Raw genomic sequence first — 16,953 nt, forward strand, 5'->3', positions numbered from 1 at the left:
TGAGCCTTCACTGCTGCCTCCAGGATGTGCAGTTGCAAGAAGCTGGTGTCAGAAGCCAGATCTTTGATTGCTCTCAGGTACTCTGAAGGGACAAGCAGGCATCCTAACTGGGATCTTAACTAGGCCAAACACCTGCTGTGCTAATTTCTAATCTAAGCTCAATCAAGAAAGCACATTCTGGGGCCAGTGCAGTGGTGTAGCAGGTAAAACTGCTGCCTGCAGTGCCCGCATCTCATATGGGCACTGGTTCAAGTCCTGGCTGCTCCACTTCTGATCCAGCTCGCTGCTATGGCCTGGGAAAACAGTAGAAGATGGCCCAAGTCTTGGGCCCCTGCACCTGCGTGGGAGACCTGGAAGAAGCTCTTGGCTCCTGGCTTTGGATCAGCCCAGCTCTGTCTGTTGCAGCCATCTGGGGAGTGAACCAGCGAATGAAAGGTTCTCTCTCTGCCTCTTCCTCTTCCTCTCTGTAACTCTGCCTTTCAAATATATATATATATATATATATATATATATATATATATATATATTTAAAGAACATTCTGCAGCCATGTTGTTTCCTTTGCATGCATCCTCTGCTTTTTTCTCCTTGGGATTTGTGATGGTTAATTTTAATGTGTTCGCTCAACTGGGCAATGGAAAATTTCCAGATACTTTAAGATACTTGGTTAAATATTATTCTGGGTGTCTGTGATGATATTTCTGGATGAGAATAGCATGGGAATGGGCAGACTGAGTAGAGCAGATGGTTCTCCCTAAGATTGGTGGGCTTCATCCAACCAGTTGAAGACAATGATGAGAACAACAGGCTGAGTACAGAATTCACTTTGCCTGACTGTCTTTGAGCTAAAAGACTGGTCTTCTCTGGCCTTCAGACTCAGGCTCAGGCCACGCCTAGATCACTGGCCCTCCTGCTTCTCAGGTCTTTGGTCTTGGACTAGAATTATGTCATCTGTTCTGAGGGGTCTCCAGCTTATAGACAGTTATGGGAATTCTTCAGCCTCCATAAGTGTGAGAGTCAATTTCTTATATCAAATCTTTGTTTTTTCTTTTTTGTTTTTGTTTTTTTCTTGACAGGCAGAGTTAGACAGTGAGAGAGAGAGAGAGAGAGAGAGAAAGAGAGAGAGAAAGGTCTTCCTTTTTCCATTGGTTCACCCTCCAAATGGCTGCCACAGACGGTGCGCTGTGCTGATCTGAAGCCAGGAGCCAGGTGCTTCTCCTGGTCTCCCATGCGGGTGCAGGGCCCAAGGACTTGGGCCATCCTCCACTGCACTCCCGGGCCACAGCAGAGAGCTGGACTGGAAGAGGAGCAACCGGGACAGAATCCGGCGCCCCAACCGGGACTAGAACCTGGGGTGCCGGTGCCGCAGGTGGAGGATTAGCCAAGTGAGCCATGGTGCCGGCCAAATCTTTGTTTATACACATCATATTAGCTTTGTTTTCCTGCAAAGCCCTGACTGATACAGGATTTTAAATACAATGTCAGCTTTTAACACTTCCTGGATCCCTTGGTGGTAGGTGGGTAACACTTGACATTTCCAAAATGTTTTGAAATTTCTTAAAACATGGACAAATTGTACTCTTTTCTCTGGCTAATGTGAACTCTCCCAAACAGATCAGGTTATTTATTTATTTTTTTTCAGATTATTTTTTACTTCTGTAACCAATTCTTTTCTGCTGATCAGAAATAAGCTGAGAATGAAAATCTTCTTCATCATAATCTATGTTCAGAGAAATGGAACTGGTATTATGTGGGTCAAAAATTAACCTGTTTTTTTTTAGCAAATACCTATCCAGTCAATATTCTATAATGTTTTTATCTCTACTTTATCTCACCTCCATTTCATGTGTATAATATTAATGAGGAAAATGACATTTAATTTATTACCTCTATTTGGTCAGGATGTACATACATAAGTGCAGCATTTCTGTGTCTCATTTTTTTTTTTTTACTTTCAATAAATAAATAAAATTCTTGAGATTTCTGAGAGCTTTTCACTTTCTGACATGCAGCTAAGCCATCATTGCTTTTAAATATGTTGTTTCCTTTCCTATGTGGTAAAAGGAATAACAGTCCCTCACAATGTCCATGTTTTAATTATGAATGCTGAGAGAGAGGGAGACAGAGACAGAGAGACAGAGACAGAGAGTGAGTGAGAGACCGAAGGCAGGTTTGATTGAGTGAAGGATTTTGAGGTGGGAAGATTATTCTGGGTTCTCAGAGTTGGCTCAGTGTAAATCAAGGGTCCTTATAGGTGACAGATACAAGTGAATCGGTCAGAGGGACTTGAAGATTCTGCAGTTGCTGCCTCTGAGAAGGGCAGGGGGCCATGAGCCAAGAGATGCAGGAACCCCCTGAAGCCTTAAGACAAAAAAATGAATTGTTTCCTAGACCTTCCAAAGAAGAACGCAGCTCTAGCCATGTTTGATTTAACTCAGGGAGAGCCACTTTGGACTTCAGCCCTACAGAACTGTAAGTTAAGAACTGTAGGTAGTTTTAGGCCACCGAGGTTGCAGTCATTGGTAGAGTTGCAGTGGGAAACTGCTACAGTCACCAAAACATGAGTCTTATTTGACCAGTTTTGGTGATGCTGTTCATTTCTTCATGTTTATAGTAGAAGTTTTTTTAAAAACCTATTTCTTTTCATCTGGATATTGTTAACAATGGGGAAATATGATAAAAAAAAAGTGTATTTTTTGGGGGGAGGGAGAGGTCCAAGTATTACATCCAACTCCTATACCTGCTATCTTGAAGGGACTACTATAGCAACCTCCCTGATTATGTCTCTTTGCACCCCTACCACAGCCTTTGTTACCCAGTTTTATATTGGTTACCTCCTCCTCTTCCCCTCTGCTTGGACAGAATCTGCCTAGATCTTGTGAGATCACACCCTTGTAGGATCACACCCTCCTCTTAACCACAGTCCAAGATACCTTGTCTGATTCTTTGACACTATTTGTAGAGCCTGCTATTTGCATTGCTCATCTTGTTTACCTTCCAATGTCTTTTTTTTTTTTTTAACCAGACAAGAGACACGCCTGTCTTCTCCAAGTTCAAGGTTACTGACTTAGCACTTCAAAGTCACTAGAAGCACTTCCCAGGTTTCCTTAGCCCAATCATGGGGTCCCGCAGGATTTAAGCAAAGGGTAGTTTGAGTCTTGGAAGCCTCCCGGGGATACTGCCTATTCTTTTCCAAGAAGATATGCTTCTTCCTGATGTGTCATTCACACATGACAGTTGCTGTTTGCTTCAATGATGACTCAGTAAACAACTAGCCAAGCTGCATCCTGCTAGGGCGGTGGTGAGAGAAGCTTTCTTCCTTTGTTGCTTTTGCTTCTGCCTAACAGTCCTCCACAGAAGTATCCCCCATGGTGCAAGCAGGTAGGATTGCCCCCTCCCTGTCACCCAGCATGAGCAACTTCTTTGACATTGGCTCCAAGCCTCTCTACCAGGGTTCTGGCATGGACTCCTATATATTTCCTGGGTTTCATGAGCCCTTCCATCCCTTACTCCTGGAAATATTCTCATCGACTTCCATAAGACCCACTGAATTTGCTGCTGAATCAAAGCAGATTCTTCCCTTGATCTCTCTCTGGTCCTGAATTTTCCACCGCCTATCGAGTGCCATGAGTCAACTGGAGAAGGGGTCACAGACAGAGCACAGCTCCCAGAGGCATCCAATCAACGCAATTTCCCCACACCTGGAAGTAACTATGATTACCTGGGTTGCCCTTCTGGTGTAAGATTTTAACCTAACAGAATTATCTGAGTGGGGGAGAAATACACTGGTAATCACCAACTTCCCTATGACAAGAAAGAGCTCTCCTTAGTTTGGTGAAAGCAGAGGTGATTCTTAAGTTATAACTGGGGAGCCTGGTGGGATATCCACACTCCCCATTCCCTGGTTTCTTCAGGCCACAGAAACCCTGGGCTCTGAGCAGCAAAGTTTGAAAACTACTCCAAGAAATACCTTTTCTTCAGGATGGGATTTCCTTTACAGTGTTTGAAGCATTATTTATTGAAGAAAACAAAAAAGAATACATATCAGAAGTCTGGCAAAAGGAAAAAAATAAATTAACCAGGATTTATTATTTCAGTGGAAGATTATACAACAGTAAAAGAAAATCTAAAGCTATACCTAGTATTTCATTACAATTAATAAAACTACACTACAGTTTGAGCAGCTTTAATCTAGAAAATCCCAAATCCAAAATACTCTCAAACCCACAACTTTTTGAGTATGGACCTGGTGCCACAGTGGAAAATTCCACATCTGACCGCATATGACAGATCAATCAAAATGCAAGTATACTAAAAAATTGCATAAAATTATTTTCACATTATGTGTAGAAGGTATATATGAAACATAAATGAGTTTTGTGTTTAAATTTGGGTTCTATCTCCAAGATACCTCATGAAGTTCAAGGACATATCCAAAAGTTTGTAAAATGTAGAATTAAGTGCTAAGTTTATTTTGGTGCAAAAAAATTGGAAATTGTGCATACTATTTTCATAATACACATTTTCTATGTACTTTTTTAAGATTCCTTGTATGCAAGGATTTAAAAAAAATTTAATTTAATTCTACTTTTCACAAACTTTTGAAAGCTTACACATGTAAGTATTCCAAAATCCAAAATAGTCCAAATGTGAAACACTTCTCTTCCTAAGCACATAGGATAAGGGATACTCAACCTGTATTAAAAAATATTCAATGGAATGATACAAAAACAATATTATCATAAAAAGATGAAAAGAAAAAATTGGAAAAATTACAAATAATACAATATTTTTATAAGGATACAATAAAAGCATATAAAATAGGGACTGATATCTCTGACAGTAGAAACTGCTATGAAGGAAGTGAGAATATATACAGTAAGACGTTGGGTATATTTATGATGAATGTCTTCATACAAGATCTAATGCAAACCCTAATAATGTTAAACTTTATTAATGATTTCTCCATATTGTGCTGTACTCTTATCTGAATGCTTAAAATGTTTTTCAATAAAATAATTTTAAAAGGTTTGTTTACTGTATTTGAAATCCCATTTTAAAAAATGATACACACACACACACACACAGTCATCCCTTAGCATCTGTGGGGGACTTATTCTAAGAACACCTAAGATACCAAAGTTTGTGTATGTTTAGGTCCCTTAAATCGAATGGCACAGTATTTGATATAACTGACATACAGTCTCCTGTATGCTTTAAATCATCTCTAGATTCTACACAACACCTAATACAATGAGAATGTTATGTAAATTGTTCTAGTGTACTATTTAAAGAATAATGACAAGGAAAAAAAGTCTGTAAAATTCAGTACAAATGCAGATTTTACAAAATATTTTCAATTTGTGATAGGTTGATGGGGCCGGTGCTGTGGCTCACTCAGTTAATCCTCCGCCTGCGGCGCCGGCACCCCATATGGGCGCCGGGTTCTAGTCCTGGCTGCTCCTCTTCCAGTCCAGCTCTCTGCTGTGGCCCGGGAAGGCAGTTGAGGATGGCCCAAGTGCTTGGGCCCCTGCACCTGCATAGGAGACCAGGAGGAAGCACCTAGCTCCTGGCTTTGGATAGGTGCAGCGCGCCGGCCATAGCAGCCATTTGGAGGGCAGGGGGGTGAACCAACGGAAGGAAGACCTTTCTCTCTGTCTCTCTCTCTCACTGTCTAACTCTATCTGTCAAATAAATTTAAAAAAGAAATAGATAGGCTGCATGTGAAAGCTAAAGCTTGAGGAATCTGAAGACATGGATGGCCAACTGTACATGCAGGCATATGTAAAAATTCTCAGCCGGTGCTGCGGCTCATTTGGCTAATCCTCCACCTACGGCGCCGGCTTCCCGGGTTCTAGTCCCGGTTGGGGCGCCAGATTCTGTCCCGGTTGTCCCTTTTCCAGTTCAGCTCTCTGCTGTGGCCCAGGAAGGCAGTGGAGGATGGTCCAAGTGCTTGGGCCCTGCACCCTCATGGGAGACCAGGAGGCAGCACCTGGCTTCTGGCTTCATCGGCGCAGCGTGCTGTCCATGGCAGCCATTTGGGGGGTGAACCAACGGAAAAGGAAGATCTTTCTCTCTCTCTCTCTCTCACTGTCTAACTCTGCCTGTCCAAAACAAACAAACAAACAAACAAAACCCCAATTTTCAGTACAATCTATTGTAAACAGTTGTTTTATTAGGTGAAGTTGATGGAAATTGCTTAAACTTTAAAATGACGTTGGTACTTTATTATTTTCTTCAGGGAAAAAAAGATGAAAACAAGAGACAAAGGGCCTTAGTTACACATACTGTGACAAAAACAATTTGGTTCCTGGTCATTTTCTGTTCAGATAAGATAAAAAACGACAGTACACCAAAACTTTCATACAGTCAGAACACAAACCAACGAAGGACTTCTAACAATGGAAGAGACAAAGATCACATCACGACCCTGAAAGAGTCTCTGAAGAAACAAAAAAAGGAAATCTAGGGTAGGAAAAAACAATGTCCCACACCACCAACAGCAGTGATTAGAATCAACAATTTAATCATCAGTTTTCATTCTGTTCATAAATAAAGTTTCAATGGCCACACTTTTCTGAATACTATACTTACCATCCACATAATGCTTCTGACAAAGTACTTTTCTATTTTTATTTTGAATGGCTAATGCTGATCCATGATGACTACAAGCTGTAAATGATGGCTTTCTAGAGACTTCCAAGAGACTACCCCCCCTACCTGGGTTGGTGTAAAGCTGGCTTTCCACTGTTTTTCCGATACACTGTAGTTTAATGGCTTGCAAGGAATCGTCTACGTGCATGATGGTCGGCAGACTGCCCAGAGTATCCTGAACCAAGTTGGCCACTTCCCGGACATCAAACAGCTTCAACAGTTCTGAATACACAGCTGGGAAGGAGCTCAGGAACACAGCCTTAAAAAGCAGAAGAAGCTGAAATCAACTCCCAATTACATCAGGAGAAGCAACCTGCAAACCATCAGGAAGTGTAAGGATGGTGACAATTATTTTTGAATGGTAGGAAAACGAATGTTAAATTGTTCAGTTATACCTATAAGCTAAAAGGACAAACATTTGAAAACAAAATAATAAAGTATAGTAGAATAGGGCAGTTTTTTGAAATGCACAGAGAAAAAAATAAAACTAGGTGATTATGGAAAATCATTGACATTAGCAGAATGATAGGCAAAAATCTCATAGACTCAGCAAAACAGCATAATCAAATGACAAAAATGTTCCAGCAAGATCTGGTTAGCAGTGACTCATGTTTCTTTCTGTTACTGGAGCAGCTTTCTGAGGTGCTCATTTAAATCTCATTTATCTTTAAGAAATTAAATACGCTATTCCCGAAAGAAACCAATTTGTGACTTAAGAAAAAACAGGATGGAGCATCGGAAGACCTGGGTTATATGTAGTACTAGTTTTGTTTTTAATCAATTCTATAACCTTGAACAAATCATTTCAGCTTACGAGGTTTTAGGTTCATGATTTGTAAGATAATCACTGGAACAACCCCTTTGGTTGTTACAAGGTCTACTGTAAACAAAGAACTGTGTGTGCAGACCAAGAATAGTATTTTAATTACTATTGATTATATTTATTTGAAAGGCAGACAGAGGGAATGAGAGGGCTCCTATCTGCTAATTCACTCTCCAAACACACAAACCAACCAAGGCTGGACCAGGCACAAGTCAAGAGTTGGAAACTCAATCCAGATTTCCCATGGGGGTGTCAACAGCCAAAGTACTTGAGCCATCAACTGCTGCCTTCCCAGATCCACATTAGCAGGAAACGAATTAGGGCAGAGCAGGACTTGAACCCAGGCATTACGACTGGGGAAGTGGCACCCCCAGCAGCATCTGAACTGCTACACTAAAAGCCTGTCCTTAATTACAGTATATTTTATAAATAAAGAACTCTGATAACTATTTTCTATGAAGAAAATAAGATGCTAATATCAACTCCTAAGGGGCATCCTAAAAAACTGGGCTAGGATTGTACATCAAAACAAACAAACTCAGCCTTTAAAAATTCCATAAAAGGAGGGTATTGGAAGTTAGAGTGGACCAGCTTTTCCCTGTGGGGAGAAGAAGGCACTGATATGCTGAGATTCAAGTGTTGCTGGAAAGTAGGTCGAGTCTACATGTGCTAATAATTCAAACATGAGATCAAATTCAAATTCAAGGATTTTAGTACTTCTCTACGAAGCAGCAGCAAAAATATGTGGAAGAGCCATGACCTGGTTTTGTGCCAGAGCCACCACAGTGCTAATGGGTACAGTCAACAGTTACACTCCTTGTCTCCTGAAAACTGTAAATTTACTGAAACATATTTAAAGCCAATAACTTGGTATTCTCTGTTAAAGACTACATGTAGATAACTTTCATTTCAGTCTGTAAAGAACTGAATCAAATAAAGTTTAACAAAATAAAATGAGTCCAGCTTTCTTATTTCTGAAAAGTCAGTTAAGTCATTTTCCCCCAGGTATCCCTTAATTTATCCATTTTTTCTTTATACTGCTTTGTTTAAAAAAAAACTTAACATGCTACAGTAAAAGATAGATTTATACTACTACTACTACTAAATAGGATAAAGGAACAAGAACCCTGTGATGACAGCAGAAAAATGGCTGTATTATGACAAGCTAAGGGTTTCTGCTGCAAATAAAAAGAAAAGTCCAATTTAATTTTGACTGTTCTGGTAGCTAAGACAAAAAAAAAAAAAAAAAAAGGAAGATAATTTGTAGCACAGTCTTGGGCCATGACTCCTTTTGACAGTCTTCTGGGGATTCTAGGACTGGGAGTCTGTCCATGAAGTGGGTAACCAGGAGTCACTGCTACACCAGCTGAGGTGGCCCTTAGTCCACGCTGAGCAGGGCTACCATGGAAAATGTTATCAGAGAATCTGGTTTACACTTCAACTAAATAAACCTCTCCAGGAGAACCAGGATGGATCTCTACTGATCCCACCTGAAGGATTGTTGGGACAGTGCTCTGCCTTCAGGTGACAGGACTAGCCCTCAGTTGCAGCCCACATGGAAAAATGTAGAATGGAGCAAGGAAACTGGGTTTCTACCGTTAAGGCAGCCCAATAATAAAATTTGGACCAATGGATTACCTTAACTGTGGATATGTAGGCTGAATTCTAATATGACTCTCATGATCTCTGCCCCTACCTGTTGTTCCTACAATTACATTGTATTACAGGGTAAAAGAGACTTTGTAGACATAATGGAAGGTACTAATCAGTTGACCTTTAAATATAGATTACCCAGGTGGGCCTAACCTAATCACAGGAGTCTCTGAAACATAGAGTTTTCTCTGGTGGTAGCAGGAAGAGCTTTCAGAGAGATTCAAAGAATGAGAAGAATTCAGGCCGGCACCGTGGCTCAACAGGCTAATTCTCCGCCTTGTGGTGCCCACACACCAGGTTCTAGTCCCGGTTGGGGCCCGGATTCTATCCCAGTTGCGCCTCTTCCAGGCCAGCTCTCTGCTATGGCCCAGGAGTGCAGTGGAGGATGGCCCAAGTCCCTGGGCCCTGCACCCGCATGGGAGACCAGAAGAAGCACCTGGCTCCTGGCTTTGGATCAGCGCAGTGCGCCGGCCGCAGCGGCCATTGGAGGGTGAACCAACAGAAAAGGAAGACCTTTCTCTCCGTCTCTCTCTCTCTCACTATCCACTCTGCCTGTCAAAAAAAAAAAAAGAGAGAATTCAACACACTGTCATTGGCTGTACAGATGCAGTGGCCATATATCAGGGATACGAGTGGCCTCTGGAACCTGGGAATACCTCTTCCCTTTCCCCCAGCCATAGATGTCAGTCATCAAGGAAGTAGGACTTCTGTCTTAGGAACACAAGGACATTAATTTCTGCTAAAAAAAATCATGGATGCACATTCTCTGAAGCCTCCAGATAGGACACCAAAGCCAACACCTTGATTTTGGTATTAGTAGACCCTAAGCCAAAAACCCAGCCAATCTCGTCCAGACCTCTAGCTTACAAAATTATCAACTAATAAATAAGACTTATTAAAGCCAATAAATAAAAGTTGTTCTAAGCTTGCAGTCCCTATGAAGCAACTGAAAACTAAAAGACTGGATACCCTGCTTCTTTGAAGAGAGGTGTGGGGGTAAAAAGGAAACCTTACATGAAAAGAGGTGTGTAGCATTCCCCTTTGTCCCAAAGTACACAGGGGTAAAGCTCCTGTTGCTTGATAAAACAAAACAAAGCAACAAAAAACAAAAACAGAAACTAACCATTTCATCATTTTATATGAATTTTTTCTTAGCATCAAACTAAAAATTATTGCATCTGAATTTACAAGCAAGAGATATTGCACAACTGTTGAAATCTTTACTTAATATATACTAAACTGATTTTCTGTATATAAAGAGAATTGAAAATGAATCTTGATGTGAATGGAAGGGGAGAGGGAGCAGGAGAGGGGAGGGTTGCGGGTGGGAGGGAAATTATGGGGGGGGGGGAGCCATTGTAATCCATAAGCTGTACTTTGGAAATTTATATTCATTAAATAACAGTAAAAAAAAAATTTAAAAAAAGAGATATTGCACAGAATGATAATGACTTCAGCAGAGTTTATGAGGCTATTCAGAAACATTATGTATACATTTTTATGTTACCTTTTATTTCAAAACTAAGAGCAAGAAAAATCAAATATGATTCTTTAGAGATTCTTTGGTTGTGGAATTGAACAATCTTTGATTGTTGGATACAACCTAGGGAATCAAGAGCAGAGGTAGTCAGGATTTGCAGATACAACAGCAGAGTTTCTCTACTCTGCTGTAGCGTGGTAGCTCATGTCACTTTAAGAAGATCATTATGATTCAGTGGAAATACCTGTACAATTAAGTCTGCAGAAGGAAATGATCTGTTCAGTGCATATGAAGTAAGAAACCATGATGTGAGATTATTCTTAAGAGTCAGAAAATATTTTTCAGATGTGAATTAGGCAAGTTTTATCACTGTAACTGGTATAGATGGAAGAGAAAAAGTTCAGGATGAAAATCCAAGTTTTGAATTACTTTTGTAGAAGACATAAACTTCTGAGAACACTAATATCAAGAAATCCAGGGTCAGCCTGTGGGATTATCCTTCTCAGATATCAACTGTTTTTAAGTATGGTACATTTAGTGGGCAATTGGGACTGAAGTCAGTAGTACAGGGATTGCACTGTTGACTCCAGAGGCCAAAATGACAGTTCTAGGAGCCTGGGCTGTGCTCTTGCCCAGATGGTAGATGACTCTGCTGCTGCAAAGTGGGTCAGGAACAGCCCCTAAAGAGTCCAAAAGTATGACACTGTTATCAGAGGGCTGGTACATTTCTGCAGTTTTGCAATTATACACTATACCTTCCATATGTCATATGGCACCAAATTAGAACAACACTGCTAAGGATTGAGTTTGGTCTTCTAATCTCCCAATTTTAGGTCTTAGTTCTCAGATAGCATAATCTCTAGTTTCCAGGGGGATGGTAAGAGGCTGCTTCTCTCTGTGACATGTTTTCCATCAAGTCATTAGAATTAAAAGTATACAAAGAGAATTAAGATCATATGGAAAAAGATAATCAGAATTATCTCTTAGGATACGTTCAAGTTCATGCTATTTGGAAAGTGGATGGATTCTGGTCTCAGAAGAAAACAGACAGACGCGTGGGGACACTCCAGATAATAGAATCTGGCAGCAGCAGCTCAGCAGTGGTCTTGTAAGATCAGTCCCAGGACAATTAGGGTCAAGTTAAATAAAGCAAAACAACACCAGAATTTGGCCAAGTCCAAGGCAATGATTCTCAAGCTGATAGATTAAAATGCAGCGTGAAGCTTGGGGAAAGCAACAGACTGGCTCTCATGAAATTCCTTCCCCAAGGCTGACGGTGACAGTGCATCCAGTCATTAGTGTATCTTCAGCTGAATGGAATGAGGCTGATGCCCTCAATGGCTCCACCACACAGACAGTAAAGTGTCTGGGGAAAGGCAAGTCCCCTTCTACTCGGGTGGCACTGAGAAGGTGGGAGATTTTAAATCTATTCATAAAGATGGTTAAACTACAAAGAGAAACAGCAGCTACAGCTTTCTAGTGGAGAAAACATTCAATTATGCTGCTGTGGAAGAATAAGCAAGTTACACTCATACTTTTCTTCTGTTCTGCAGAGATGAATAAAATTACCTGGGACTGAGATAACGCTCCAGACCCTTTGCTCTCTTGTGAAAGGAAGAAGCGGACGGACATGAGGAGCTCCTGAATGCAGCAGCGGAATTCCTCTTCATTCTGCCCACCAGTGGCCAGGGAGAAGAGCCTTCGAGATTGCACTATGTATTTAAAAATGTACTCTTGTGCCTTAAAATGAAAATTTTACAGTTAGCTTCCAAGGACGTCAAGGGTAGAAATAATGATATAACATAAATAACTCATGGTGTAGCATTAGACTTCTAAATTGTTGACTTATACACTAAGGGCCTGTGAGGTTTTTGAATGGTATTTATGTGCAGAGGAAATAGTCATTTTCCTCTAATGGAAGAGAAATTTACACAGCTTTGAAACATTCTTCGTAATTCTGGAGAGTGATGAGCACTAAGAGATTTCTATCCTCAGAAGGTTCTTTAATTTAGCCAACAAGAGATAACAGGTTTTCAAAAATGTTTTTCCTTGGTAGATCCTATTCCCATTTAGCATTTTACCCTCAACCAGACCAAAATGATAAATATATAATTAACAAAATGGTTTTATTTTACTTTCTTTGTATTTATTTGTTTGAGAGGCAGGCAGACACACACACAAGCTACAGAAAACTCCTTTCCACCGACTGACTGCTCAAATGCCCGCAACGGATTGGGATGAGGCTGGGCCTGGGTGGCAGCCAGGAGCCAGGAGTCAGGAGCCAGGAACTGAGTCTAGGTCTCCCAAGTGAGTGGCAAGAACACTACTGGAGCCATCACAGATGTCTCCCAGGTCTGCATTAGTGGAAAACTGGAGTCAGGTGCCTGAGCTGGGTACTGAGTCCAGCTACTTCAATGTGGGGCATAGGTATCTTAACCACTAGGTCTAACACCTGTCCCAAACAAAATGCTTTTCTTGTAAAATGTATACATTATCTATTTTTATCTGCTGATACCAAAGAGGATGACATCCAATAACAGCAATCAGAAGATGGCTAGGGCTGTGACTGGAAAATGCCTTCCAGAATTATTTTTTTTAGCAAGTTTGCAAGTAGACATTAGCATCTCCATATACAGTTGAGCATATTGGGCCCAGAGGTATAGGCAGTGTTGAGCCACAAGCCCTAGCAAAACTTGACTTCACCTTTGTGAGCCCTACTAAGCCACTCTACTCCTAAAATTTAAGGTAAATGGTTCTCACATGGTCTCTGTTGGGTTGGGAGAATTAAGAGCCAGAAACTTCTAAGCTTCATTGCTCACCTGTCATCCTTTCTCATAAGTCCTCCCTCCCCTGCCAATTCTAGACTTCAATTCAAGTGTTCTGGAGCCCAGAGGAGCAAGGAACCAATCCTGAGCGGGTTCCAGTGGACAAGCCTGGCAAAGATCCCTTCAAATCTCATTAGCTCTGGAGCAGCCATAAGCTGATTAAGATACTTGAATTGAAATGTCAGTGATACGTCAGCCCTGGTACTGTCAGTGTGTGGGTGGCCAATGAGTCTAACGTCACCCTGTCCCAGCTTTGCTGAACTGCATCATCCGCCATCTCGTGTGTTTTTACCTTCAGCACCTCCTGGATGTGCTCCTGGCGCTCTGCCTCTGTGATCCTGTCCACATACCACTTGAGCACTTTGATGAGATCTCTGCAACACAGGGAGCAGCGTGTTTAATGTTTAAATCCCAAGTGAATGCCAACAAATCCAGTACTTACATGTAATATGAGGAGTCTTCTTTCCCTATCAGCTCGCATATTTATTTGCAGTATGATGTAATTTTTTCTAAATCTGCAGCTCAACATCATTGTCCCTTTTTGAAGCACAACACAGAAACAACTTCCCCTCCCTTTGAGACCAGACCCCCTATTCTGGACATATTCCACCAGTCACGTTTCTGGCAAGGCTCCTAAATGGGTAAACACAGACATCAAAGAAAAGGACACTGCCTAAGCAAATGCCTGGAAATATTACTGTCGTGGACAATTGGGATTTCTTCCCCAGTGGCCAGGTAAACAGTGCAATGGAATATCATCAAGCTTCAGAGAAAGAGGGTGTCGGCGGGATGAATGCAGCTCTCCCCTCCAAGTTAGACTTGAAAAGCCAATTCTATGACCTGTCAGAAGAGTAGAGCTTATTGTCAAGGTGAGCTTAGAAGGAGAATTTCTAGAAAAGTAGTCTTTTCAAAAGAAATACAACAAATCCCCCCCGAACCCCAATTCTCAAGATTACAGTCTTGCTACCTTGCACATTGGGCAGCTTTTGGTTTCTAGGAAACAGTTCACACAGCAATGTTTGTCTCAGTCAGAGAATAATCCTTGAATGTGCCAGTAGATAAATGCTGCTTTGAGGACAAAATCTCAGTGAGTTTCTGACCACCCACAGCCAGAGAGGATTCCACAGGCCTCGTCTGTCTGGTTAGGACTGACTCTCCTGCCTTCTCAGCCAACTTGAAACATCAGATATTGCATTCTTGTTCATTAGCTTCCAATGGCCATCTCAGTTGCAAGCGGTGCTCTTCTTACTCTTGGACCCAGGGTGTTAGGCCCAGTGGGCCAACATTTCAAAACTATCCCTACTGATACATTTCACCCTCTACAAAAAGTCATGTTGTATTTGGCTGCTGTGGCCATCTGGGGTTAAACCAATGGATAGAGGTTATTTGGAGGAATGACACAGAAAGGCTGCTGCCTTCTGGCATTTATCAAGCAGGCCCCAGCTGGAGCAGAACATTATTCATTCACTCTTAGCCTTCCTGGCACAATCTGAGCTGATAGGAAAGGAAGAGAAATTAAAATGGCAGCAACCATCAAAGGGCAGATTCCAACGATTCAACTGCTTGAGGCCAGAGACCAAGTCTTCACATTATCACCACCAAGAAAGAGTTGTCCAATGGTATCCACAGGGGATTGGTTCTCAGACACCCTTGTAGATACTAAAATCTGCAGATGCTCTGTTCTTACATAAATAGTATAGTATTTGCATAAATCTATGTATATCATCCCGTATACTTTAAATCATCTCATCTCTAGGTGGCTTAGAATTCCTAGCACGATGCAAATGCTACATGAATACTGTTACACTGCATTTTCTAAGGAATAAGGACAGGAAAACCATTCTGAACATGTTTAGTAGTGATACATTATTTTTCCAAATATTTTTGAGTTGTGGCTGTTTGAATCTGGGCACATGTAACCTCTGGCATGCAGCCGGCACTTAGTGAATATTAACAGATGAATGGATGAATGATGTCAAACAGGTATGAAGGCAAAGTATGTGTTCTATGAGTCCGTATTTCCTAAAAATACATCTATCTATAGTCAAGAAGTGCACTGATTAAAAAGATGAAATTTTCAGACATTTTACACCAAAGGATAGCAAGTAAAATATAGACATGAAGAGGAAAAACTTTGTATTTTAGGTCTCAGGAACATAATTCAGGTAATTCTTTCCCCCCCTTTAAACAGAATAAGTTCTAGCTATTAAAAAGGGTGTGTGAGCAGGAAAGATACTGTCTCAAGAGACACTTCAGTGCTGTGCCTCATTTCTTCCTAGACACTCTTCTACCTTTCCCTTTAGAGCTGCTTCTGCTTAGAAAAGCTCAGCAGGAACGACTTCTGAACCAATTACAAGGTAAAGCGCCTTACCTGTATGCAAGGGCCCCAGCAAAATGACTCTCAATGTAAGTGTCCATTACAGGTTTGAAGTGATGAAATTTGCTATCTTGCAGCAAGTTTATTATGTGAACCTAAAAAGAAAACTGAGCTTCATAAAACTGAACACAAATTGGGATTTTTGAGGTTCTTTATAAAACAGACACTTAAAGTATCAGGTGCAATACTTCTGAAACCATCTTCTTACAGTCAAGATTGAGAGAAAAACTGCTAAAAGGTTAATGAAATAAATTCAAACTTACCAAAGAATCAAATACTTTAGACCCATATTTTTGGGAATTTTCATCTAAAATTCCAAATAAGGTATCCAGTGTATCTTGCAGAAACTGTTAAAAGAAGTAATCAAGCAATGAATGAAACACCATCAGTCCTTCCCCTCCAAAAGTGTATTCTACGAATTTGCAAGAGGAGTAATGACATAGTATTTACCTTCACTATCTCTGAGCCATCGATTTCTTTTAACTTCGAGAGACAGCCTGTGATCTTGTCTGGGTGGGTTCTCCATTTCAAAAGATCAAGCATATCACCTTTCCAAACAGAAAAGGAAGATTAATCACCACAACACAGCAGCCTCTCATGTCAAAATGTTCTACAGGTGAAGGTTGAGTTCTTAAGCATCTGGTGACCACCTTGCCCTTGCTCATATCACTGGTTCCTCATGATTCTGACTAACCCTCTCCAGGATGACATTTATTTCAGTGCATCCTAATGATTCCCTTCAGGGGGAGAAGTTGCTTAGACCAAGGAGTCCTTCTTAACTCCTTGACTAACTGTGCTTTCCATGTGTTCTCTATCTTCCTATTATAGTAGTGCATTTATTTGTCTATATCCCAACTGGACAGTAAACTCCAAGAAAAAAAATGCTGAACTTGATATTCATGTATTTCCAGCACCAAGAACAGAAGCAAGTAGGAGTCAAACATTTGTGGAGTAATTTTCTGCACCCTCCTGGTAAGATGAGAGTTCTTGAGAGCTGGGAACCTGTTTTATTCATGATTGGATTCCCAGCTCACAGTTTTCCCCTGGCAACCAATTCTACCCAGCAACAACAGTCTTGTTGACAATGGAACCCAAACCGTGCAAGATTACAAGGTCTCTGCACAATGACAATAGGCCCAGTGA

General features: G+C 41.0%; 1 protein-coding gene across 3 annotated transcripts in view; it reads right to left on the reverse strand.

The window, feature by feature from the left end:
* DOCK4 (dedicator of cytokinesis 4) overlaps positions 1-16,953 on the reverse strand; it is a 530,859-nt gene that overhangs the window by 145,087 nt on the left and 368,819 nt on the right. For all 3 annotated transcript variants that reach the window (XM_062177670.1, XM_062177599.1, XM_062177537.1), the window contains exons 18-23: positions 16,261-16,358; positions 16,074-16,157; positions 15,805-15,905; positions 13,726-13,807; positions 12,178-12,348; positions 6,719-6,911 (exon numbers count right to left, since the gene is read on the reverse strand). In XM_062177670.1, coding sequence (XP_062033654.1) covers positions 6,719-6,911; positions 12,178-12,348; positions 13,726-13,807; positions 15,805-15,905; positions 16,074-16,157; positions 16,261-16,358 — 729 coding nt within the window. The remainder of the gene's footprint in view (positions 1-6,718; positions 6,912-12,177; positions 12,349-13,725; positions 13,808-15,804; positions 15,906-16,073; positions 16,158-16,260; positions 16,359-16,953) is intronic.

This window comes from Lepus europaeus, chromosome 1 (assembly GCF_033115175.1).
Source record: "Lepus europaeus isolate LE1 chromosome 1, mLepTim1.pri, whole genome shotgun sequence".
Taxonomy (NCBI): Eukaryota; Metazoa; Chordata; class Mammalia; order Lagomorpha; family Leporidae; genus Lepus; species Lepus europaeus.